The following is a 26374-nucleotide window of genomic DNA, read 5'->3' as shown; positions in this document are numbered from 1 at the left end:
ATCGCATTCTATGAGGGTCCACTGCGCCTCTTTCAGCCCACTGCCATCTTGATTGGGCTCTCGAGCACCCCCCCCCCGATATATTCAACTGCGTAGCTCTTTAGTAATACCATCAGATATCCTGAATGTGTGTCCACAATCGTACACGCATACTGACAACCTCTACTGATTGGCATCTGACTGATGTAATCGATCTGCCAAATTTGTCCAGGTAATTTACCTCGCTTTAATTTACCTCGCTTTAATGCTTCACATGTGGAATGGATCTCGGTTTCTGTTGCTGACATACTGGACATTGTACAATTATTGTTTTCATTACTTCTAAAGGAACACAAATTCCTCAATCCTGTGCCCACTTAATAGCGTTTTCTCCAAGATGGCCACATTTTTGGTGTGCCCACTTAGCAATCCCTTCCAGATCATCTTCCTCAGACCTTGTGTCTATAGCTGAAATGTTGGCATGTTCATCTGAAACAGAATTGAACCAATGTTCCAATGAGTCTGTCGCATAATGTGCATCCACATGATACACAGTCACTCTTCTATGCATCAACATTTCGGCGATATCTTGCCACAATTCCTTTCCCCATAATTCTTTGGCATGAATTTTCCACCCATTCTTCTGCCATGTCAGCAACCAAACAGCTAGTCCATAAACCACAGACCACGAATCAGTGTACACATAACATTGACCAGGTGCTTCTTGCTTCAATGCCTGATAAACCGCATACAATTCAGCAAAATGACTACTCTTCCCCTTTCCGGATGTCATCAGGATTTTCTTCATTTTGGAATTGTAAGACACTGCCTTCCAGTGTCGATCAGTCCCCACATATTTAGCTGAACTATCAGTGAGCCAAGCATGTTCAGTTTGTTCACTCGTCACATCCCCATAAGGGACTCTGCATTTCACAGGAGACTCACAGATGTTGGTTACATCGAGTGGTTCCAAATCAACCAGTTGAACACCAGCTACTTGGTCATGTAACTTTGCAATTCCACCTCTCTCTGTTTTGGCACGATCTTCAATGTACCATTTCCATTTAATAATGCTAGCCTCTTGAGCATGTCCTATTCGATGTGTTTTAGGAGAGCTCAGTACCCATTGCAATATCGGGATTTCGGGTTGGATCAATACATCATGACCCACTGTCATTTGCTCTGTATCCGCAAGAGGCCAATAGCATGCCAACAACTGCTTTTCAAATGGAGTATATCTGTCACCAGCTTCAGGTAACTTACGACTCCAAAATCCCAAAGGAACATGCCTCCTGTCCTGTTTTTGCCACAAACTCCAACTGGCGTAATTGTCATGTACAGCGCATAACTTCACCTGTTCTCAACGGCAATAAATCAAGCACTTTTTGGATCGCTAGCTGAAACGCTTTCTCTTGCTTCTCACCCCATTCAAAGTCCCATTCAAAGTCACATTTCTATTGTGTAACTTTGTAAAGAGGCGCTAAAATCTGCCCCAAATGTGGTATAGGCTGTGTCCAAAATCCAAACAACCCTATGAGTTGTTGAGCTTGTTGTTTCTTATTCACAGGTGTAGTGAACTCAAGAATCTTTAGTTTGGCCTTCAGCACCATTTAACGATGCCCATTATGCCACTGAATTCCCAGAAAAAACACAGTCTCCGTGGACCCTGAATTTTAGTTTTATTAATTTCCCATCCTTCTTTTCTCAATCCTGTAATGATTACTTCTAGGTACGTCCGCACACTTGACTCATCCTTTCCTTGAATCAAAATGTCATCAATATAGTGCAAAATCTGTACATCAGGTTTGCACAGTTTTTTGTCCAAATGCTCTGCCACCAGCCAGTGACAAATAGTCGGACTGTGCACATACCCCATGGGCAAACGTTGAAACGTATACCACCTACTATTCCAAGAAAATACAATTGCTCTTGACACTCTTCTGCAATCGGCACAGTGAAAAATGCATTGGCCAAATCTATTACTGCATACCAAGTTCCCTCAAACTTTTGCACATTCTCAATCAGAGTAACGGCATCTGGGACTGCGGGTATTAACGGAGGAGTGTACTTATTCAACTCATGATAATCCACAGTGATTCTGTAACTTCCATGTTGTTTCTTAAACTGCCAAACCATGTTATTCCAAGCCGTAGTCACAGGGCGGAACACAACCGCTTCAACATATCCCTTGATAGTATCTGAAATTTCCTTATGCCCCCCAGGAACACGATATTGCTTCATTGACACTCATTTTGTGGCCAAAGTAACCTGCACTGGGGGCAACTTCTATTTTCCCACAACGACAGGGGTACACGTCAATGCACTCACCCCAAACTGATAATTTGTACCTACTAGACCTAAGGTCAATCCCTCCAGAATATCAAAGCCACTAATATATTCAGGTATGGGGACAATGAACACTTGATATTTGTTCCTTTTCAAATTACCAATTTTCATATCAACTTTTGTTTGAACGGCAGGGGTCTCTTTCCTTCCCAGTTCAGTTATAGTAAAATGTCTACCATTAAACCTGGAAGCATTGCCATTTATACATGAGGCCTCTGCCCCGGTATCAATCAAAGCTCGAACCTCTTGCGTATTCCCAGAATGCCAGAATAGTTTCACATTCAAATGAGGTCATCTGTCTACCTTATTTTGAATGTGTATATTGGGACTCTGTCTCCAACATCGCACTCACCACTTTTTGTAAATCAGCATAAATCGGCTGATATAGCAAAGGTATGTCCATGGACCCCACATCCATCTCCTCCTCAGATGGAGCAGAAGAGGACTGGTCTCCAACTCGCTTGTTCATATCTCTTCTGTTCACCTGTTTGTACCGCTCCTTTCCACCAAGCCCTTACTTTTTATATAGCTGGTACATTTCCCAGGTTTCAATCCTGTCAATGTCTTCTCATGGCACTGCCGCTTTTAGTAGCGCCAAGAACATATGTTTTCTCGACACACGAGAATCCCTGCTGTCGAATCTCTTTCCAGGAGTCTGTTTGTCATTACGCCCCTCTCTCTGACTCTCTCTCTCTCACAGGGTCTCTTTTCAGCTTTGTTCCATTCCCCCAGGTTGGATAACTGTCTGATAGCATCACACTTCATCCGTCATTTTGCCTGTCATCCCCCCCAGCAAAGTCATAATTACATTTTCGTAAGCCGGTGGAGCAGTTTGAATGTTTGTATTTCGGGCTGAAACCGATAATGCAACCACCCCCATAGGTTCTGGTTCATCAATATGGATGACTTCTTTCCTGGCATGCTCCCTGAGTCTTTGGATTGCCTCTCTCAGTGTGTATCACTTCCTTTCGTCACTAGGACAGTCCAACATAATCGGATACTTGCGATTACACCCTTGGGCAGCTAACTGTAACAAATACACTTGCGACTCTCTCCCCTGGGTATCAGGAGGCGGCCCTGCCCGCAATACCTCCTGAATATGAGTCTCATGGGACAATGGGAGAAAACTTGGAGAATCGGTCGGACCATCCATGATAACAGAGACTCACCAGCCCTCTGTTTCAATCGATTAATAATTTCCACAACCTCTTGCTCAGAGTAATCCTCTAACGTTGTCAAATCTACTAGACAGGATTATTGGATGTGGCCAACCTCGTCGACGCGTAATTGGTTTAACGGTCACCTCCTTCCTGTCAAGCTCTAGTTTAGATTGCATCTCCCTTTCTGAACCACTCTCCAATCTGTTTCTCAGCAGCTAACTCTTTTTCCAACCACAAGACGTTCGCCAGCAATTCTACACTCTGCTGATGCATCTTTCTAAACGCCTGCAACAAAATCCACACTCTTCTACCCAATGCTGAGCACTCCTTTCCCTTCTCTACTAGTACCTGTTGCAAGCAAGCCGCCACCTCTACCGGACTAACCTCTCCTATACCCGTATCCCAGTTCTCACTCAAACCTGCGCCAAAGGCCCCCAAGTCTGTTCAAGTTTATCATATGGACTTATCGTCCACCCTCGGATCACCACTTCGGGACAATCTCTGCCTGAGTAACTTCTCTTTTTCCAAAATAAGGAACTCATTGTTTAAATGGATGTTTCACGTCCCTGTCAAAATACCTCAAACACAATCGCACAATTCACAAACACAAAAACTTAAGAGAATTGCCTTTCTGTGTCCAAGCTTCAGATTTGTGTGGTATTTGTAGCCAATCTCATCACAAATACCATGCTCACCGCGCCACTATGTTTTGCTTTTCAGACACGTGTAATGACCTCAGAATAACTCATCCTTTTACACAGACTAAAAGTTCTTGGACTCAGAAAGGCAATAATGTACACTTAGACCATTAGTTAAAAAATAATTGGCTCTTTACAAGCCCTTTATTTACACTTCATAAACATACATATAACTGTAAAATAAATTAGGGCGATTACAGATGAAAATAAATGCAGATGATTACATATGAATACATGAAACAAGACGAACATGACAGGTATACATCACTGTTAGGGCAGTTGTAGGACAAAGCTTCATCTCAGCCATGACAACACTACCCAGTCCCAAAGCAGGTAGGCAGAGAGATTACGCATCAACTAATGGCTCTGGAGCGGAGCATCCAACCTCTCAGTGAGACTTCAACACCTGGGGTTCCTATTCTCTGTCACCACATTGGGACCATCTCCTCTTAAGGAAGATGACTCCCCGCCCGCTTAGGTTGCAGACTGCCGCCGGCCGAAGGACAGACAGCAAGCATGGGAGGCAAGAGTGGAAAAATCCAAGCAATGGAAAAACCCAGCTTGTCTTCCGCGCTCTCGTTCCCAGCACCCCTCATCTATGCACCTGCACCTCCCAGACTACCTTCTCAGTTCGTCCTTGAGCGAACAATGCAAAAACTATCCTCCACTGTGAGCTCATCTGCTTCATACTAAAATATTGCAACTGTTGCAGAAATCATGTCTGCCTTCTAACTGAGCTCGCAGAAACATAGACCTTCATTGCGGTTGGGAAGTGTTATTTAGCTCATTTTCACACACGCACTACACGTGCCTCCTTCCACCATATCCCAATGAATTGCATGGTATTTTTGTGTGGTTTTTGATTGAAATGGTACATTTGTCTGCTGTAGAATTATTATAGCATTCTTCTTGTTTGCATGGTCTTAGAATCGAGGGCACTGCCATCTTTTCATCAATTCATCCAATAAAGATTTAGGTGCGTTTATTGATGGAAAATAAGGTTAGTGCCTTCTTTCTTCAGATAAATACTTTGCTTCTTTTAGTGGGGTTATTTACCCCATTTACATTCCAAGCACTGATTTGTAGACGACCACACAAAGATAACATTTCCTATGCTTCAATAAAATAAAATAGGTATCATTTCACCCCATCAGACTAAAAAGTCAATTTTTTTTAGATTAATGAAAGGATTCAAGAAAACCATCAAAGGTTTTTGTTTTGTAAACATTTCTGGGATTTGTTTCGAGGACTCCGATGAATGCGATTCTTTCTCTGTTGGTCGTGAGTGGTTTCTGCAGCTAACTTCTCACACTATCTCAAAAATTGCAGACTGATAAGTAGCTAAATGGTTCCCATTATTCCACCTGGATCTGACTGACACTGGCAAAAATATCCAAGTATATTACATTTTTAGTTTCCTAAGTTTCGACTTTGTTTTTGCAAGATCTTTCTTTTTCTCTAGCACAATTTGGGGAAGGTTTTCAAAGAAGTCTATACTTTTGCCTTTCCAGACATTGGGCCTCATTAGGAGTACAGCAGTGCAGTAAAAACGGTGGCAAAGTGGTGGTAATTCCATTACAGCCACTGCACTGCTGCATTACCACAACACTGAATACCAAGTGTTGAGGTAAAGTCGAGAATTCCACTCCAGCAAAAAGCTTGAGGCAGATGCTCCCCTTTACTCCAATAATTGGCACATTTAAAGTGCAGAATTACTGGTCATGGTAAATTCAATAAAGATCCCATGGGGTGTCCTTAGAATTCATTCCAAAAATGGGGATTTACACTGCCATACCATCACTCGTAATCCTGTAGTAATGCCACGGGTCAGAGGGACGGTAACAGTGAACGATTCTGGCAGTAAATCAGCAGATTTACATCGAGTTACCACCAAACTCGCAATGAAGGCAACTTTGTTGTTTGCTCTGGCCATCTACAATACTTTTTCCTGCACTGAAAAACGCAGGAAGCGGATAAAAATGTGCCTCAGTGGCTTAATTGCATTTGGGTATGGAAAAAGAGTTCTATATGCCCTTTCCAATTCTATAGCACCTTCAACAGTTAGGTCCAATACTGGGAAAGGAAGCTTTCACATTCTGAGCTTCCAATCCGTCCAGAGCTCCCAAAACGCTCATGTTACAGCGTCAATCTCATGATTTCAAATCCATCAGTTTATCTTGCAAAGAAATCAGCTTCTTTACTAGATGGTTCAGACCTTCTTGTTGCTCGATTACATCATCTTAGAATTGGAAGATTAGTTTCCGTTTCATCCAACCTTTTAGCGATAGAGCCGAAGTCCGTTTTTAATTATTTTATTTCAGACTTCATTGATGATACATCTTCAGCTATATTGTGCATTTATTTATACATTTCCTCAGGTCTAGGTTCCGAATTACACATGAGCAATTCCAGTGATATACCTGGCATGTCATTATCAGAATTTCTAGACTTGCTTTTTCATTTCCAAAGCTTATTTTTATCATGTTGTGTGCCATCTCTCCAGCCTGACCTGCCTTTCTGACTGGAGATACTGTGCTCTAGGTAGGTCTTGCACAGGCACTGCATCTTAAATTTCAAATATATATATATATATCTATCCATATATATTCAATGAAAAAACTTAGTTAAAGGGCTGTTTTGGTTACAAGTAAAACCGAAAACCTAACACCCAGGACATCAAAGATGACACCACAACAGCATGACATCACTGAGGACATCACATATGAAATTATTGTTCATGAAAAATCGGGAGACCCATCATGAACTACTCAATCTATTAAAGAATGTAATCATCTAAACAAAACATTGTATTGGACTGTTGTTGTCAATACAGGAACTTAATCATACATTTTCTTATATCCTCCCCACCTCCCCTTACTTTCTTCTATGCATTTACTCTATCAGAATTGTCCCTGGACCTAGTATGATAGCAACCTCGTCTGTCTCCTCACCCCCCTCCCTTTACTTGTCCCCCACCCAGCACCATCGGAAATGTCGGTTTTGTTCCTCCCCTCCCTTTCTGCACCCCTCTCCCTCACCTTTTGTTTTCTCCGGCTCTACCAGAAATGTTGTCAGTCCTAGTACGGAAGTCGTCTGTCTGTTTCCATTTCCTTCCCACTCTCCCCCTCCCTTCCTTGTCTATGTCTTAGCTCTTGTCATCAGGCCGAGTAAGATAGCTAATTTCACATCCTTACTGTTCATGGCCTGTAAGAATGTTATTGTATTTTCCCTTGTTCCCTTCCTTGCTTTGAAGCGCTTTGAAACACATTGTGTATAGGCGCTATATAAATAAACTATCATATCTTATCATACACATAGGCAATGGCTGCAGCATGCACCATAGAAGTACATTATTTATAATCTTGTAATTTTTAATAGTAAAATAATGAATGCTACTTTATCAGAGTTTTGAGTAATGTTAAACATGTACTAACTAGCTAACAATTCAAGACTTAATGCACACTTGTGCTAGTACAAACAATACATATGAAGACCCACAATGCATACATATCAGAGGCAAATACAGGGAATCTTCAGTAAGGAAGAAAGAAACAGCATCACCAGAAAATGTTAATAAGATTAAAGTTCATCTTCATGTACACAAATGAATTGTGTGTTTGAGGCATGCTTATTGGCCCATGTATGTGCACCGTGAGCGGAGACCAAACCCTAAGCAAAGTACTTTAAGAACATACAACAAGGTTAACATCTAGATAAATAGCACCTTTTGAATTTTGATATTCTGACTGTCAGTGAAGAAAACCACCTTGCCTAGATATGTCAGTGAACAAAAGAAAGTGGCCCAAATATGTGATGGCATCAGTGTTGTCATCAATGACATGTGTGATGTCATTTTTGATGTCCTCGGTGTTAGTCTTAGCAGTGCACGGTGGTGGCGCAAGATAAGGTTGCATAGTTTACCATAACTGGTGAATTTCTTACGTTTTTCGGTTTTACTTTTAACCATAATGTCCCTTTAACAATGTTTTTTCATTGAATTTCATAGGTTTTTATTAGTGCAAATTAACCATAACGTCCCTTTAAGAAAGTTTTTTTCAGGGAATTTCATAGGTTTTTATTAGTGCAACTTCACCATGATGTCTCTTTAACAAAGTTTTTTCAGTGAATTTCATGGGTTTTTAACAGTGCATGCTAATTTCCTACAACTTACTAATATCATACTTACCCTAATATAGCAACACTTTTGTCCAATTTACAAAGTTTAACCTTAAGACTGCCATTTCCCACCTTCTAGCATCATTTTAAACACTTCTATTCACTTTTTGCAACTGTTTCCACTGTTATTGTGTCCGTCAACGTTCGCGAACGTCTAATGCCATCCGCACTTCGCGATCGGGTCTGTGCTTCACGGACAGTTCGGATCTGCATTTTCTACAGATCTAGGAACTTTCAAGCTCAAAATGTTCCCGTTGCACAGCTCCTACACTTATTCTTACTCATTATCCATTATCAATCTAGTACAGGGCACATACTCGGAGGAATATTAGCAAAACTACTATTTATCTTAAAAATTGCATTAGCTATTGCCATCCCTCCTCCCCAAGAGCCACCACCACCACCGGCTGGAGGACCTACACAACAAAAAAAGCGCAATACTTCCAAAGAGGACCAAGAAGATGATCTAGAGGAAGTGCCTACCTCTAGCATAAAGAGTGAATCATGGGTGTGGCTGTTATTTACCAATGTTGGGAATGTACCAAAGGCTAAAGCTACCAAAGTAAAATGCACTGAGTGCAACGTTGTACTAAGTCGTTGACTACCTGGACAGTACTCCTACGGGACCACCTCCATGCACTGCCACACCCAGTACAACCACTGCAGTGCTCTCAGAAAGGCTCTTCCTTTCTTAGCAAGTAGTAGCCTGTCTTCCTCCACCTCATCTTCCTCAACCAATACTGTAACCACATAGCCTACTTCTGTGGGACACAAAATCCCACCAGTTTCCTTGCAAGCCATAAAGAGGCTGTTGAACCATATATTTTGAAGACAACAGTCCTCTGTATATACTGCAACACAACACTCTGCAGGGGGAGCAATTTTGAAGTGCTTTTGAAGTTGTAATCAAGGAGCATGAGAAACACGGCCCCCTACCTTAAATTTAACACACACGCAACATCTTCGCCTGTCCCCCTGTCCCTCCATATTAGTGCTTGGTGCCTCTTCCCTCATTTCCCTCCCCACCTTACGTTCCTGCAAAAAAAATATATAAAAAAACAACCAAAGAAAGGTTCCTTTAGGAACCACCTTTCACAGTTAAAAAATAGAACTAAAAAAAAGAATCGTTTAGACTCCATCTACTTTACATTTCTCAGTAAAGTACATAGACTCAATAAGATTTTCCAACATTTCCATTAGCATTTTGTGTTATGCTAACGGGAATAATGTAGCATTCATCTCCATTCCAGGGACTGCTACGGAGAATAACCGCCTGCCAGCCACAAGTCATCAGCCCAAGCAAAGCGAGGACGGATAACGAGGGCTCCGGACCTTTATCCCCCGTTCAAGGCCCTCCAATGGGGGATGAAGGGCATTAGCATCCAGGTGGCCAAAGCGGTAAACCGAGGTGCTAAAAAAAATAAAATAAAGGATTTTTCTTCCTACAGCGAGACACGCTCTATGTCTCGCTGTAGGAAGGAAAATCTTTTTCCAAGATGACCACCATGGAAAGGGAAGGCGAGGCTCCATACAGAGCCCTTCTTCCCTTTCCATGGCGGACAGCAGAAGGCAAAGAGAGAACCCTAAATCCATATGACCACAAGCACATAGCACATTTTTTTCCCTTTCAAACCTATCCCAATTTCGAAAAACTATCCACAAAGCCAGTCCCTGGTGGACATGGCCACTTTATCCCCATTGGTCGTACCTCGTGGTCATGGCCAGTAGCCAGATTGTCCGGGTCATGACCTTATGCTATTACACGGGCAATCTGGCCACTGCCCATGGCCACAGCCTACACCTCAGTCACCAAAGGCATATCACTTTTTCAAAAGTGTCAAAATGTACGTACATACAATAGTCCTATAACTTAGCCCCCACTTGACAAAATCCATTCAGATTTTGCACGAACATTCAAGGTTGGGTCCCCAATCTTTCTGAAACCTTCTGTCCACATTCATTAAACGGCAACACAGTTATAAGCCATCTAACAATATTGAGACACCCCTCTAATTTAGCCCACTCTTGACACAATCCCACCAAACTTTGCAAAAACATTTATATCTAGATCTAACATCTTTCTGTAAACGTTGTGCAGATTCGTCAAATGGCACCACATTTATAAGCCTTTACAATATTCTGGGACCCCCCCCTCCCTCTAATTTTGTTCCCTCTTCACAAAATAGCACCACACTTTCCAAATCCATTTAGAATCAGGTCTAGAATGAAATTCCAATATTTCATGCAGTTTCATTGAGTGGTGCCAATGTTATAACCCATCCAAAAACTGCTTTTCACCAACCCTGTAATGCACAAATAAGGCTAGATGCCCCCGAACATCTGAGATGTTCGAGGTCATCACAGTGCTGTCCCAGGCTGTTTGCGGACATCAGCAAAGAAAAACACCCCTTGTTTTGGCTGTTTAAGGCCATATCCCATCCCATCCTCATCACCCCTCGCCTCCCCAAAGATTGTTTGATAAGTTTGACAAGTGCAATGTTGTGTTTTTCAATATGCTTTTACCGTGATGTTCGTGGACACAGGCGGATGTCCGCGAATCCAACATGGTGGGCATTTCCAAAAATCTAATGTACTTCACGCTTTTCACCATCCAATCAGTGGGCACGTCCGATGTCCGCGTACATCACGCTGCCCTCTGGACCAATCAGAGGCCCGTCCACGGACCGAACAGGGAAGTGAGTCCGCGGACCGAACCCAGATATCACATTTTTTTTACCTACTTTTTGGTCATTTAAAAAAAAAAAAAAACTACTGGACAGATTTACAGCAAATGTACAAAAGCACGCTTTCAGGACCAAGCTTCCGCTCCTGCCGCAAATTTGGAAAACATCCGTCCAGCGGTTTGGGCTGTAGGCGTGATCACATTTTATTTTCCATTGCATCTATAGGAAAAACCACACTTTTTGGGACCTCCCCATAACTTTGCCCCCCCCCCTCCCCCTGACAATACCTCACCAAACTTCGCAGGATCAATCTGACGGGGTCATATAATTTTTCAGCAAAATTTGGTGAGAATACGTTCAGGGGGGCAGAGTTATAAGCTGCCAAAAAGTGCTTTTCCTATGGGTTGAGCTACTGCAGGCCCTGTAAAACAAACCAACAAAAAAATATATATTTATCATCTCCTTAAAAAAGGGTGACTCGGTGTGCAATGAAAGCCAATAATTGCAAAACACGATCTTCACAGAGTGCGTGAAGAATGAGCTCCGTTTTATAACAGTGGAACATACAGGCTTCCTGGCATGGCCTCCGCTTCGCCATAATACACAACTCCTTGCGAATTAACACAAATATTTGCTTAACCAACACCATGTTAGGGAGATTTTAGCAAAACCCTCTGATGAGGCCTGTTGAACCACCCTAACTAATGGTAGAACGGTGTGTCAGCCAAAAGGAAAGGCCAGACTCTACAATGATAGCTGTAGCAGAGTAGTCAGTTAACTTCAGGAGGGATAAAGGCTGACGGGAGGAACAATTCATCCCAAAAGACACCACAAAAGTATACACCACACTGGTATACTGAAAATATACACTTTTATTACAAGGTCCCACATATAATATGAGAGTAAAAGTGCTGAGATGAAACGTAACGCACAATAGAGCACAGTGTAGATATAAAACAGTAAATGCTCAATTAATAAACAAACTCACTATTGATTAAAAAATGCAAGCCCCGTGCCTGGTGGCAGACACTATACATATAGACTTAAGAGTAGACTCCCTAGACAATAAGACCCACAGTAATTATCATCATAGTTCGAGTGCATGGATGCCACACTGAATTCATTCACAGGATCCCTACTACACCCTAGTTAAAGGTATTACACTTAACACACATGCACCCTGGTAACACTCAGAGGTGAAGAGCCAGTGTAGACAATGTCCAACCCAGGCAGGGGGCTACCGAAATCCAGGATGGAGCGGGACGTATCTCAAATGAGCCACCAACCCAAGGCATAGAATTAAGTAATCACTGAGTTTGTTTCTGATCATTCAGTTCCAGAAAGACAAAACAGCCCATGAGAATAAATATTTTTTACAGGGTGTGATGAAGGATTCATCCTGCCCAAAAGAAGAATGTTCGACCTTCTCAGGAGTTGGGCCCAACATACAGAAGCGAAAGCAGCGACAGATGGCTCTTGGAGGATAGAGCAACCTGAACAAGACAGGTCACCTATTGGCTCACCAGACCAATGTGGACAGCACTCGAGCAGCAAAAACAGCCCAAGACAATAGTGAAGTCGAACCAGGACGGCCCAGAGAAATGGATGAGACAGGGTGTTGGTGTCCCAAGACCCTGCAAAGTGGCAGTAGCTTCCAGCACCAAGGCGGGAGACCATGGCACCCAAGCAGAAAGGCCCGGACAACAGTCGCAGGATAGCCGAGCAGGTGAGGAAGAACCAGTGGGAAAAGGAGGAAGACCCAGACAGAACGTCCACCAGTTGAAAACCTGACCCAGACCTTAGCAAGGGAATCAACCAGAGTGGACAAACCTGGTCTAAACACTTCTGCAGCAGCAGCCCAAACCATGTAAAATCCTCCAGCAGCTAGGTCAACCTGTTCAGCTTCCAGAAATCTGGCAGAACAAAGTGTTGGAACAGGGTATCCCTTATATTTACCCAAACTCACAGCAGCGGTCCTAAGTCAACCCATCAATCACACTAGGGGTTCAAACACAGGTGTTGAGGGCCAGCCAATCAGACTAGCCCCAAAAACAGCCAAACACTCAGAGTCCCCCTAAAGGAAATATAATGGCCTGCCCAGGGCCAGGAACTAGTAAAGGCCAATTCAAACCACTATGGAGGGTGCAATGATGGACTCACAAAGGACATTTTACACCGGCCTAATTTATTTCCTGAACAAAGAGAAGCCCCTAAAACAAAATGGCTCAGAGTAGGACTACTCTAAAAGGTACAGTTTGTAACTAATGCAATAAATCAGCTTGTACACCCAGTGAACTAAAAACTAAATATTAGCTTCCGCGCTTAGAAACCTCTGGGTATTAAACGCATTGTAAATAACCTATCATATCATACCGACACCCTACCCCCAAAAACTCAAAGTAGGTGGTTAAAATTCCTCTACGGCTAATACGGGAGGCTTACAAAGTACACCCTGGCCTGGGAGCCTTTGGACTACCGTAAGAACGAACATATACTGTAAAAGGGGAATAGTAGCAGGGTGGCCTCAACAGAAGTCCCTCTGGACACCAAAATAAATGAGGAAACCTATAAAGCAAACTGAGGAAAAAATAAAAAGAGGGTATGGTCCCATAAAATGAGACAGAACCCACCAAAATTGAAATCTGCCTTAACAGTGGCCCTGCCCAATATGGTGCTGAAATAGTACCTCTGAGTTTGCTTAACCTCCACATCGTATGGACTCTCTGGTCGCCATAACCAACCTCGGTTCAACTTCTCCACCAACTTCCCTTCCTCCGGTGCATTGAATGGCCTTCGCCCAGCTCTTGGCAGAGCAGCACCCGCCTAAGCTCAATTACCCCATATGCAGCTATTCTCTGTAATTTCTGTTTAGTTGTGCAGCCCGCCTCCAAGGAGATGGATCTCTGATCAAGACAAATTGGGGGAGGAGGGAAAGGGAAACAGGAAACCGGGACAATGATTATTAACCCCAAAATGGTAGGGTTGAGAATAACTATGCTGCCGAAGTGTGCTCTCAATGTCGGAGCCTCCGAAGATGTCAGCGTCGGCCTGCTCAGCAGTACCCCCTGCTCATATTTTCTGACCCCCAGCCTCTCATGCTATGTCTCTTCCATCGAATCACTGGTGTACTTCAATCCCATCACCTGTGTGGCCCTGCTAGTTACCCATCAAAAATCTGCTCTGATTGTGGGGGTCATTTTGTAACAAAATGCTTATTGCTTGCTGTAGATCAGCAACGCTCGCACTTAGGTCTTGAGGGTCCCCTGCATGCATTTTTCAACAGTAAAAAAGCAGAGTTTCATTGCGAAGAGTAAATGTGGGCAAAACCGCCTTTATTCTTCGCTTTTCCGCTCCACTTTGTGAGATAAAAGCACTGCCTGCAAACGATGCTTTGCGGGTAGTGTCTATAATGGATTCCAGTGGAATCGCCTGCCTTTGGCAGGTGCTAAATCGAGGCATATTCCATTGGAGCCATCTTGTTTTAGGCCCCCCGTGGAAATCACATGCAGGTGCCCTCCCAAGGCGAGGGGGGAAGCAATCTCGGCTTTCCTGCCCTTCTACGTCTCGGAAAGGCACTACAATTAAATGGAGCACAAAGGCACGTATAGGCTTCAATTTGCACATCACTCATTTGAAAAGGAACCCCTCTAAAACTACCAAATACTGAGCCCCGTTTCATGCCCATCATTAAAAAGGGACACTGCCTGGTGTCCTGCATTCACCTGCCTCTCAACGTCCCGCCCCTACGCCCAGTGAGGCAACCTCAGGCAAGTGTCATACATTGGGCTGGGCACACTGGTGCTACTTACCTGCTTCAGCTGCATCCGTAATTTCTTCTTTTGGACCTTCAGGGATACATTCTTCAAGCGCAATTTATCTGTCAACATGTCCTACAAAATGAGAGAATCGTTATTGACGTTTCTGAAGATGCTTGCATGAAAGTTGCTAATTAATCCTGGCAGTTCTTCACACACACCTGCTTCGGTGCAGCAGGGGGGCCGTAGAAAGACGTTCTGCCTGGCCCCTGCTGCACCATGCCAGATGGTTACCACACACCATGACACACGTGAATGAAAAACGGGTTGGCTGGCGTTTGGGCATCCACAGTGCAAATGTGGAATACGCGCTGTGAAATACAGTGGACAGTAGTTGCATGTGTGCTGGTCACTTTAAACTCCAGACAGGTGTTTTGCCCAGGGGTCGCCAACAAGTTCTGTTCAAGATTAGGCCCTGCGAGATTCATTTGAAGGCCATCTGTCTTTAGACTAGACTATGTAATGGTAGCATCTGCTTCACTCCTGTCGCATGTCTCAGGGTTCAGTAGCAGGGGTGGACTGGCCTTCAGGGGAAATGTGGACGTTTACCGGTAGGCGGCTGCACCCAGTGTCACTTTTGTGTGGTGGCCCATGTCATTTCCACATGTTCTCGTAGGAAAAGGGTTGGACTTGCTGAACATCGGTAATATGGGGCCACTTTATTATTTCCAGGGCCTCTTGTGGTTCCCAGTCCACCCAGGTTTAGTAGGTATGATGGACCAGAGCTCAATGTTCCAAATCCAACATGGAACAGCAGGCACAGTGGAGAAGGGCCGGCGGTTCCAGCCACAACCCTCAAATGGAGGAGGGGAGAATGTCTAAACTGGATGTTTTTAAGGAATTCGTAGATATTGTCCTTAGTGCTGCCCGTTTGCCCTCATGCCTTCCCTCAGCGCGCCTTTCACTGCGTCATGCAGCTTTAGCAGGTAGTTGTAGATTTCTGCTATAGAATTATTATAGTATGTTTCTGCATATAGAGAGGTGGCAAATCAGTATTTGTATTCTCGTGGTTTAGATCAATCATGATACTTGTCATCATACCGGTATTGTTAATATTGCTTTAAGAACAATGGACTTGGCCATTTCCGAATATAATGGGCCTCATTACAACTCCGGCGGTAGCCGTGCCGGTAAAAAAGGCAGGCTGATGCCAGAGTTGTGTACTTTTTCCGGTACCTGGCAATGGGGAATCACCGGGGCATTACAGCCCCAGCGGTCCCTGAAGCCAGACATCGGAAAAAGTTACACCCCATTCCCATTTGATTCAGGACTCAATGGGAATGGGGAAGACGGTAGCACCGGCACCATTCATTTTGGTCTGCAAGCCGGAGCCGTCCTGCCCGGCAGGTCAGACCTGGCAGGGGGAAAGGCATCCGGCCCGCAAACTTGTACTCTGCCGGGTTTGTAATGAGGCCCAATGCCTCTGGGCATGAATGTCAAGGTCTGTGACGGAATGGCATCTGGTGAGGGTGGGATAGTATTAGCTTTATTGATTTGTTATAATAAATGCAGGTCATTCTATTTCTGAAAGTGAGATCTGCTAAACAAACCTCACTTTCATAATGCTTCATACCAAAAAGCATGATGCTCACATGTACCTTGCTGTGACCGTCTCCTGACATCCCCATTAGCTGCCCTGCAGTGGCAGCAGGGCAAGTTCAAAGGGCACATGTGCATTCCTGAACACAGCTGCCGGAACACTAAGTTCCAACAGACAGAGGTGGGTTGTGTCCATTCGAGCACCTCTGGTTCAAAATATCGAAATTGTGTAACCCAGTAAGCCTGGTGGCAGTTATTGACATTCAAATATAAGCCTTGCCTACTTGGCTGGCTACTGAGCCTACACATTTATACAGCCACAAGCACTGGATGTCAGCTTGGTGAGCAGTGACTCATGCAGGACTGGGACTTGTGTGTACTAGCCATGTGGCCTGGGTTTGTATGTACTAGCCACGTGGCCTGGGTGTACCCAAAGCACCATTTTCAGCCAACCCAGGAAATGGTCTCTGTAATCCCCTGAGGAGGGTGGACACCTTCCTCTAGGTAACAGGAACTCTCCCTGGAAGGTGTTCTGGGAACCAGTGTTTCAAAGAGAGTCCCGTCATGGAAATGGCCATCTCAGTGCAGGTTGCTGATTGCTGGAGGCTGTTTGATGTAGACAGACAGATGGAAGGTAGTGGGCGGGGGGGGGGGGGGGGGGATTTCGAGCAGCCCACAGGAGAGGTTCTGACAGAGGGGTCTCACCATCTTAGTGTTTGCTAGGGCTCCCCAACTAGTTGTCCCCATCCCTATTTTTCTTCTCTTTCTCTTCTCTCTATCTCTCTGCCAGAGTAGGAAGACGCACTCATATATACATCCAACCTGAGTTTAGAAGATAAATATGTGGATGTCTTCAATTTTTAAAATTGTCTTATAATGGGACTGTTGGACTAGAGTATACATTATGTGAGGTTGTTATAATTTGGTGTAATGGTGGTTTATTTATGGCTGGGGATCATATTTGATAGTCGATGATGGTGGACATATCCATTAATTTAGAGCACAATCCAAGCAGTGATTTTTAGAGTGTATTTATTCTCTAAAATAATATTTGTGACACATTTAGGTGTTTTGACAAACATTTAAAGATGGCCACCATTTTGGGATTTCAAAACATGGTAGGCATGACCATGAACATAAGAAAAGCACTCAATATATTGCCTTCTATTAACCTTGACAAAGCCCATGCGCAGAAAAACCTGTCGAGTTGTTCTTGTGTCTGAAAATCCCCCCCAATGGGCAAGCATTTTATTCATTAGGAAATTAATACTATTTTAGAATTACTTTAAGCGTGCGCAGTGCCTCCTTTTTCTTGGTGTTATAAGAAAAACATTAAATTGAAACAAATCAAAGCAGCATTAGTGAGACTTTACCAGACACTTTACAGTCTGGCAATACTTTGTTTTCTGGTATCATAGCAGATTAACTAGTGGATAACCTCGACATCAATTACTTAAACAACAAGAAGGTTTCTGGATACATCAAATAAAATGAATAATTCCTGTGAGCCTGAATTATTATTTTGTTTTTCCATATTTCTGTGAAAACATTTCTTTAAAAGGAGAATTTGATTAGTATAGAAGAACAAATTACTTACCCCTGGTAATGTTCTTTCGACTGGATGTTCCTCCCACGTAGGCCTCATCTTTGATATACTCCAATATCCTGCTTGCAGCTCGAAAACGTTTTTCAGCAGAGGGTGAAGTGCGTCATCGACCTTGTGTCCTTTGAGGGCCTCCGACCTCCTCGAGTATGACATCTACATCGGTATAAAAGGCATACACCGCGCCAGTTGCCTCAGTTTGTGTTTTTCCTCTCACCAGCACAGCAGTCTCGAAGATGAGAAATACTTGAGTATTAACAGAGGAAGGTGTAAATCAAGGAACTCCTTCTTGGCAGTGGGGATGGTTGGGAGGGGCGATGAGGAATATGTGGGAGGAACATCCAGTCAAAAGAACATTAGCAGGGGTAAGTCATTTGTTCTTAGAATGGATTGTTTTCTCCCATGTATTCCTTATCTTTGATATTCTCCCATAGCAGTCCTTTGCAGTAGGTGGGAAAGACGAGTTCAATTTTGGTTTAAGCTGTGTAAAACAGCATTTCCAAATCTGGATTCTCGGCCTGATAGGGAATCTAAACAGTAATGCTTTGGAAATGTATGCACAGAAGACCAGGGGGCAGCATTGCAGAAATCCTGCAGTGGTCCTCCCCTCTGGAGGCATGAAGAAGTGGCTACGTTTCTGGGTGAGTGTGCCCTTAGGCCTTCGAGAACCTCTTTCATAGCCACATTGTAACATCCAGATTTACACAGTATAATCCACCGAGACAGCGTTTGTTTAGTAACCGTTTGTCCCATTCTTTGCCCAGCAAAGCTAATAAAAAGTTGGTCATCCAATCTTATTTTAGAAACCCTGTTAATATAAAAGCTCAGGGGCAAGTCTGTGTAACCTCTCTTCCTCTTTAGATGGGTGAGGAGGAGGGTAGAAAGCAGGTAAGACCATTTTGTTGCGTCAAATGAAATTCAGACACTATTTTTGGCAGAAAAGAGGGGCGAACCTTCAAAACTACCTTGTCCCTATATAAGACGGTGAATGGTGGTTTGGAGGATAAGACCTCAAGCTTTCTCACCCTGCGAGCAGAGGTAATGGCCGTCAAGAATACAGTCTTCAAAAACAACATCTTAAGTGGACATGAATGACGTGGTTCAAAAGCAGAACCCATCAGGAAGCTAAAAACCAGGTTGAGATCCCACACCGGGGCAATGAATGGAACCGGTGGGAAGATATTGGTCAAACCTTTTAAAAACTGGATAACAACCGGAACCTTAAAATTGGAACCTTCTTCTGGTGAGCGGTTGAAAATGGACAGCATAGCCAGATAGCCCTTAGCTGTAGCAACCTGTAGACCCCAATGAGTTAGGTGCAGAAGAAAAGAGAAAACCAATGGTGTGTCACAAGTAAAAGGGTCAATTCCTTTATCTCTACACCAGCTGCATAATTTGTTCCAGCACCAGCGGTATAGAGATTTAGTTGCTGGCCCTTCTGGCCGAAAGCAACACCCCCACGAGGCCTTCCGGAAGGTCCCAATCGCTGTACCGCAACCTCTCAGAAACCATGCACGGAGAGTGAGGGTCCTGATCGCTGGATGAAGAATGCAACCTCCCTCTTGCGAGAGGAGATCCTCTCTTTGGGGAAGACGAATCCGAGGGCAGATGGATATTTCCAGAAGTTCAGGATACCACGTTCTCCTGGCCTAGTACGGGGCAATCAGGATCATGGATTTCCGAAAATCCCCTTAACCTCCTGAGAACATGAGGAATGACGGGGATCGGTGGAAACGTGTACATGAGTGGAAATTCCCAGTCCACTACCAACACGTCCCCTAGAGCTCCTCTCTGAGGAAATTCCCTGGAGCAGAAAAGGTTGCAATTCCTGTGGAAACTGGATGTAAACATATCCACTTGATGGGTTCCCCAAAGTGTGAAGATCTCTTGAAGGACTTCCTCAACTAGTTCCCATTCGTGGGAGACTATGCTCTGCCTGCTCAGAGTGCCAGCCGCCGTGTTTTCCTCTACGGCCAGATGAACTGCCAACAGAGAGATTTATTCTTGCAGTGCCCAAAACCAGAGCTGCATCGCCTCTTGGCACAGTGATAGTGACTCTAAACCCCCTCTCTTGTTGAAGTAATGCATGGCCACTGTGTTGTCCATCATTATCAGGATACTCTTTCCTCACACAGAGGGCAGAAAGGCCATCAGCGCTAGTCTGCTTGCCCTCAGCTCTAAAAGGTTGATCTGCAGCTTGGACTATGACAAGATATCAGCGCCTGCTGATCATCAAACCATTGGTGTGACCCCCTTCAACCTGAGAGTGAGGCATCTGTAACCACTATAATCTCTGGCCATGGCTGCCAAAAGGGTTCCCTGATTAACACATTCTCCTTGACGGCCCACCACAGGAGATCCTGCACGACCCTGCTTGGGATCCGTACCAGATCAGTCATCCTGCTGGAGAACTGTGACCACTGAGTCCCGAGAGCCCACTGAAGGGACCTCATTCTCAGGCAGACCTCTGGCACCAGAAAAATGCAGGATGCCATGAGACTGAGCAACCTCAGAAAATCGAAGGCCAGAAGATTTGGGGCACTCTGAAATGTGTCTACCGTCTGTGATATGTGGATAGCCCTTACCTCAGGTGGCTAAGCATTCCCCGAGGAAGAGTACAGGACAGCTCCAATGAATTGCAGCTTTTGGGAAGGTGTCATGTGGGACTTCTTTAAGTTGAGGGAGAAGCCCAGCCTGTGGAGAGAGTGGCAGGTGCTGTCCAGATGTGAATCCCACCCTCTATAGATTTGCTGCCACCACCGCCATAAGCTTGGTGAACACCCTTGGGTCGGAGGTCAGCCCGAATGGCAGAACTCGAAACTGATAATGAGAATTGCCAACGTCGAATCTCAGGTATTTTCTGTGCTCGAAATGAATCAGCACATGAAAATAAGCATCCTGATAATCGAATGACACCATCCAAACCTGGAGATGAAGGGCCTGGAGGATCTGCAAGAGAGTGACCATCTTGAACATGTCCTTCCTGAGGAACTTGTTCAAGAATCTCGAGTCCAAGATGGGTCACAGCCTTCCGTCTTTTTTCAGGATCAGAAAATAGGAGAGTATCAGCCTGGATTTCTCTCTGCTGCAAGTACATGTTCGACTGCACCCTTCGCTAACAGTGTCTGACCTTCCTGTAAAAGGAGCAAATCTGGTACTTTCAAGGCCTTGGGGGATGGTTATGGAGGGGGGGTAGTTTGGTGGTTTCTTCAGAGAGGGGAGGCAGTAACCATGGGCGACAGTTTGGAGAGCCCAAGCATCTGTAATACTTTGACTCTCTTTCAGATCCTGGGTTAACCTGCCTCCCACCACTGTCAAGAGTTTCTAGTCCTCAAAGTGGCTTTGGGGCACCGGTTGGTGAGGAAGGCAAGGCTGAAGGTGTTGCAGCAGCTCCTCTGCTTGTACTTCCTCGATCGCCTCGTGGTTGCCTTCTCTCTCCCCTTTGTGTAAACTGACCCCTTGCTCTCCCAACAAAGGAATAGTACCAAAATGAACGGTTTCTCCATCCCTGTGCAGAAGATGTAGCTGATCAACCCTGTTGGGGCTGCCTAATGGCCAGAAATTCAGCGACTGCAATTTCTCAAGGCTTTCATCTGCTTTTGTTCCAAACAAATACAGCTGTGTCCAGCCCGGATTGCATCTTTTCCGTCCCGAATAATGCTCACCTTTGGGATGTGATCAGATGCCATTCCAGCTACCTCCCACAAAGTGAAGGTAAACTTTGCTAGTGCACAGGTTGCATTGGTTGCCTTCAGGGCTATACTCCCGTCAGAAGAAACTGTCTTCCCAATCGAATCAAGCCTTTTATCCTCCCTGTCCAGTGGAACAGTGGGATAGGCTGCTCCTTTAGAAGCAGAATTGGCTGCTTGAAGCACAATACTTTGGAGTCTAGGATGTTTCGCTAGTAACTCGGGATCCATTGATGATGGCCTGTATTTCTTTGTAAAGTCATTATGGACTGCAGGAGTGGTGTCTGATCTTTTCCAGTTCTCTAACACCCTATTCTTGACTGCAGTGTGAAAAGGAAGGATTGGGTCCTTAGGTGGCCCCTTATCCAAAATGTAGGTCAAGTTATCTTGTTCATACTCAGATGATCCTACCCACCCAAGGTATTCTATCACCTTTGCCACTACTGATCTTTAAGAAGCATCAGCACGACCTGAGACCCCAGGGGTGCCAAGATCAACTTCTGGGGAAGTATCCAGACCACAGGCATCCTTTAGGGTGTCCACTAGGTCCCTCATTATCGATTCCTGGGATAGTAGCCCCTCTGGAACATCAGGAGTGCCGTACTCCAGGCCAAAATCATAATTAGCACTTTCTTCCTTGACCTCCTCCTCAAAAATAGAAGCCATAGACTTAAGAAAGTCTCCTTTGCCCTGTGGTTTGTACACCTTTGATGGTTCCAAAAAGGGCATCCGTTCAGATCGAATTCGATACCTTCAACAGTGTTGAGTGGGTTGGAGGAGGAGTATCCCTTTGAGGCGTAGAGGCCATGAGTTGCACACCAGATGCCTTTGAGGTCTTGGCAGCCTTCAATGACATGCTGTCCTGGCTCTTAGGTGCGCGGATAGCGGTTTTCATCAACTTCCTGTAGGCCTTGAGCATGATGGGGTCGGAAGTCTAATGACTCCTTCGAAGGTGCTGATTGTGCTGCCTTCTGAAACACCTCCAACAGCTGCAGATGGAATTTCTCCAGTTCTGCCTTACTAGCCGCCTTTCTTTCGAAATCTTACCCATTTCCCATTGGGCGAGGAATCAGTAGAGGATGATCTAGAGCGATGACGCCTTTTTAAAAATCTCCTCGAAGACTAAGAGGAATGATGAGATCTTGAAAACCTAGCACGCTTGCTGTGCCTCTTGGCCCAGTTGCGTAGACCTCTCTTGGGCTCTTATCTTCGGACGATTACTTTGTGGGGGTTACCAAAGACTATTTTGGTGAGGGTTTGCCCAAAGCAAGTTTCCCCTTCCTCTATTTTAAAGCTTTTCCAGTCATAGACTGGCACGAGCCACAATCGTCGAGGATGTGGCCCGACCTCAGGCACCAGAGACATGCCCGATGAGGATCGGTTATAGACATTTTAGCCAAACACTCACCACATTTCTTGTAGCCTGTTCTCGGGGTATGAAAACAACATTTCCGGACAAAAACTCATAACTAAGCAGTTATCAAACATGCTGAAGCGAAGAACCATTTGGAGCAGCTGTGCGGCAAAACTGAAATGCAATGGGCTTGCTGCGTGCCTTTTATACAGATGTCGACGTCATACTCGAGAAGGACGGAGGCCCTCGAAGGACACAAGGTCGAAGACGATGACGCACAGCGCCCTCCTCTGAGAAAGGTTTCCGAGCTGCAAGCAGGATTTCAGAGTATATCAAAGATGAGGAATACGTGGGAGGACACAATCCATTTGAAACATTAATGTGTATCCAGTTGTTGTAATAGGATTTTGGAAGCAAGACTGAACGTTGAGTGCACTAGAAGACTCAGTGATGAACACATGTGGGTCTAGTTGTAGTTGCAAGCACATACAAAAATTAATAATGTTATTGAGTGCACTGGAAGAAAGATGGTATCAGGTGATATTATCCCCACCAAAAATATTGCCGTATATATGGTAGTCGGAACAGCCATAGGCAGTATTTTTAGTGGGGATAATATTAGGGTTTTTTGGGAGCGGGGGTTGTGGTGGTGCCCCTCGCTCCTTTTATAATAATACAGAGGTTTCAGGGGTGTCCCCGGCAAGTTCCATGCCTTAATATCGGAGCAAAAATATGGTGATATGCGGGGATATTACCACATGGAACCAGAAAGACTAGTTAACTGCGAACAAGCACATGCATTAAAAATAGAAGAATGAATAACTAATGAGGGAGAAAAAGTAAAGAGTACATTTCCAGACTGGTAGGTAGAATTTCATTGTTGTGCAATATTCTCCCCACTTGTGAGTCCCCCCAGAACTTTTTGCTGGACTCTTGGATTTTTGACCAGTTATCCTGAGTGAGTGGGACCCTTTTTCCACACTCACTTAGTCTTTTACCTTTATCTCTGGGAACCTTTTTCAACCCTTTTGGTTGTATCTTTTTGGAGGAATGCTTTCCTCCATCTTTTAAGGCATCAGCAGTCTATTATTGCAGCACACAGCACTTTCTGTGCAGTGTTCCTGGGAGCTCTTTGAGCTGCCCTTTTTATTTTCCTTGTGTTAACCACTGTCTCCAAGGATTTTATCATGCCTAACTTTTATTTTGTGAAATCAGCACACTCCGCCTTATGTGGAGTGCTGAGGGGACACAATGTATCACTTTTTCCACTTCTCCTGTAACTTTCTAGTTACAGTGACGCGTTCATCTGAGCGGCTGGTGGCAGTGAATATTTTCTACCTATTTTTACTGAAACTTACACGCAGGCTGCTATTGCAGCTGCGGTAAGGGACACATGGACCACCATTGTTCTTAAATGGTGCCAAGTCTTCTTTTTCCGCCAACTCTTGGATGACTTATCCTTTCTTGAGCCTTCTTTTGCTGTGCTGGGTGGGGGAGGTCTTGATAGTTCTTTTGTCTTTGGCGGGCTTCCTTTGTAAACGCCCACCAAGGCTCTTGGAGTGCCTAAAAGGACAGGAAGTGGGAGTGGAAACCAAAACTCCTCTGGTCTTTGTCCTGCAGTGTGGGTGCCTGGATCCAGTTCGAAGTGGGAGGCTGGCTGTCCTTCTGGACAAGCCAGCCCCCAGATTTGCATGTATGTCTTGAGCAGTTTTTCCTGCATAAAGGTGAGTTTCCTGGAGGAGCAATAGAGAGTTGACCCAGGGAGTGAAGAATCCTAAGAAGAAGGACATCTGCACTCACTGCCAGCTACCACCAAGGACTGCCGAGTGACCGCTATAGATCCAGCCTCCTCTTGTGATCGACATGGAAGATCCAGACTAGATGCTTTCCTCCCTGGACTGGTGAGACTAACCAGTCTCGAGACAACCTGCATTTTGAGCTGTCCATCGAAGAGCTGCAACTGTCCTGGGCTGCAATTTCCTAATACCCTGAGACCTGGACCAATCTGCTGTGCATCGTCTTCTAAGTGCGGTTTTGGATGGAACTTTGTGGGCATCATGTCGGACCTCCAGTGACTCTTTCCTGCTCTGAGACATCTCCCCTTCCAAGTTAGGGGCTGAGTGATGGACAGAAGTCTGCCGTGTGACAAACGTCACTGAACCAATACCTGTGTCGTGATGAACCAGTATTGTGAAGATCATCTGCTGACCGTCCCATCCAAAGAAGCTGACCCTCTGCTCCTGCCAGAAGTTCCTTCTTCAGCCTCCAGGCCAAGCATCTAAACAGGAGCTACTTTCGCCTCACCTAGGGACCCGCTGATGGCACAGTCTTTTTTCAAGAAAAGGTAATGTCCCACTCCTCGGTCCTCACCTGAGTGCTTGCTTTGTTGAATCGGACTCTTCCTGAGCTTTCTGAGACACACTGAGGTAAACAACCTGACCTCCCTGTACCACCTTTTTTTTTAAATCTTATTTTATTGGCATTTTAGGTTATAACATTATGCATCATATATTGACATAGATCTCCTTAACACAATTATAACAATAGCCTTCGCCCATCCCCACCACCACCACCACCCACTGCCATAGATTGAGCACATGTATCTAGTTCGCCTGACGAGCCCGTGGAGAACGTTTCAAGGTTCAATCAGTCAATTCCTTGCACACTGGAGTTTTGGGCCCAACTTTGAACACTTTTCTTTTAGTACCATTCCTGGTGGCCTTTCATGTTTGGGGGGAGGCCCCCAAGCGCAATGCTGTCACTTTAGGCCAGGCGTCCATACTTTTCGAAGAAGGGGTGCCACAATTCTTCAATGTTCGATTTGAACTCGTCTATAAGGTGTGTTAGGAACTCCATATCATAAATGGCCTGATCATTAGTGACCCATTCTTTTTCACCTGGCATATGTGGACTTTTCCACTTCTGGTCTAGACAACACCTGGCCGTCACCAACATGACCTGCAACATATGACCTTTGTTTATTCCTCGTGGTCATCCCCCACATTGATTCCGAAGAGGAGGAGCCAGGTGCACAAGGTCCTCTCCACTCCATCGACCCCTTTAATCCAGGATAAGACCTCTCCCCAGTATGTCTGGACCAGCGGGCACTTCGCCACATATGTATATAGTCGCCTTTTACTGTCCTACATTTCCAACAGTGCGGGTCATATCCCACCCTCATCCTAGCAATCCTCTGCAGGTGGTAGTGCCACCTGTGCAGTACCTTCAAAGCCTGATGTCATAATTGGAGCGAGGCCAATGAGCGGTTGGCTCGTCTGCTCATTTTGGACCACCTTTCATCATCAATTACCTCCCCTAGGTCCCTTTCCCA

General features: G+C 44.8%; 1 protein-coding gene across 1 annotated transcript in view; it reads right to left on the bottom strand.

Moving 5' to 3' along the window:
* The window catches only part of CFAP263 (cilia and flagella associated protein 263), a 614832-nt gene that overhangs the window by 316494 nt on the left and 271964 nt on the right, over nucleotides 1-26374 (bottom strand). Inside the window, exon 5 of the mRNA XM_069654512.1 lies at nucleotides 14853-14933. Coding sequence (XP_069510613.1) covers nucleotides 14853-14933 — 81 coding nt within the window. The remainder of the gene's footprint in view (nucleotides 1-14852; nucleotides 14934-26374) is intronic.

This window comes from Ambystoma mexicanum, chromosome 1p (assembly GCF_040938575.1).
Source record: "Ambystoma mexicanum isolate Mex_15411 chromosome 1p, UKY_AmexF1_1, whole genome shotgun sequence".
NCBI classification, from domain to species: domain Eukaryota; kingdom Metazoa; phylum Chordata; class Amphibia; order Caudata; family Ambystomatidae; genus Ambystoma; species Ambystoma mexicanum.
Note: the sequence above shows the minus strand (reverse complement) of the source record. Positions and strands in the feature narration are given on the sequence as shown.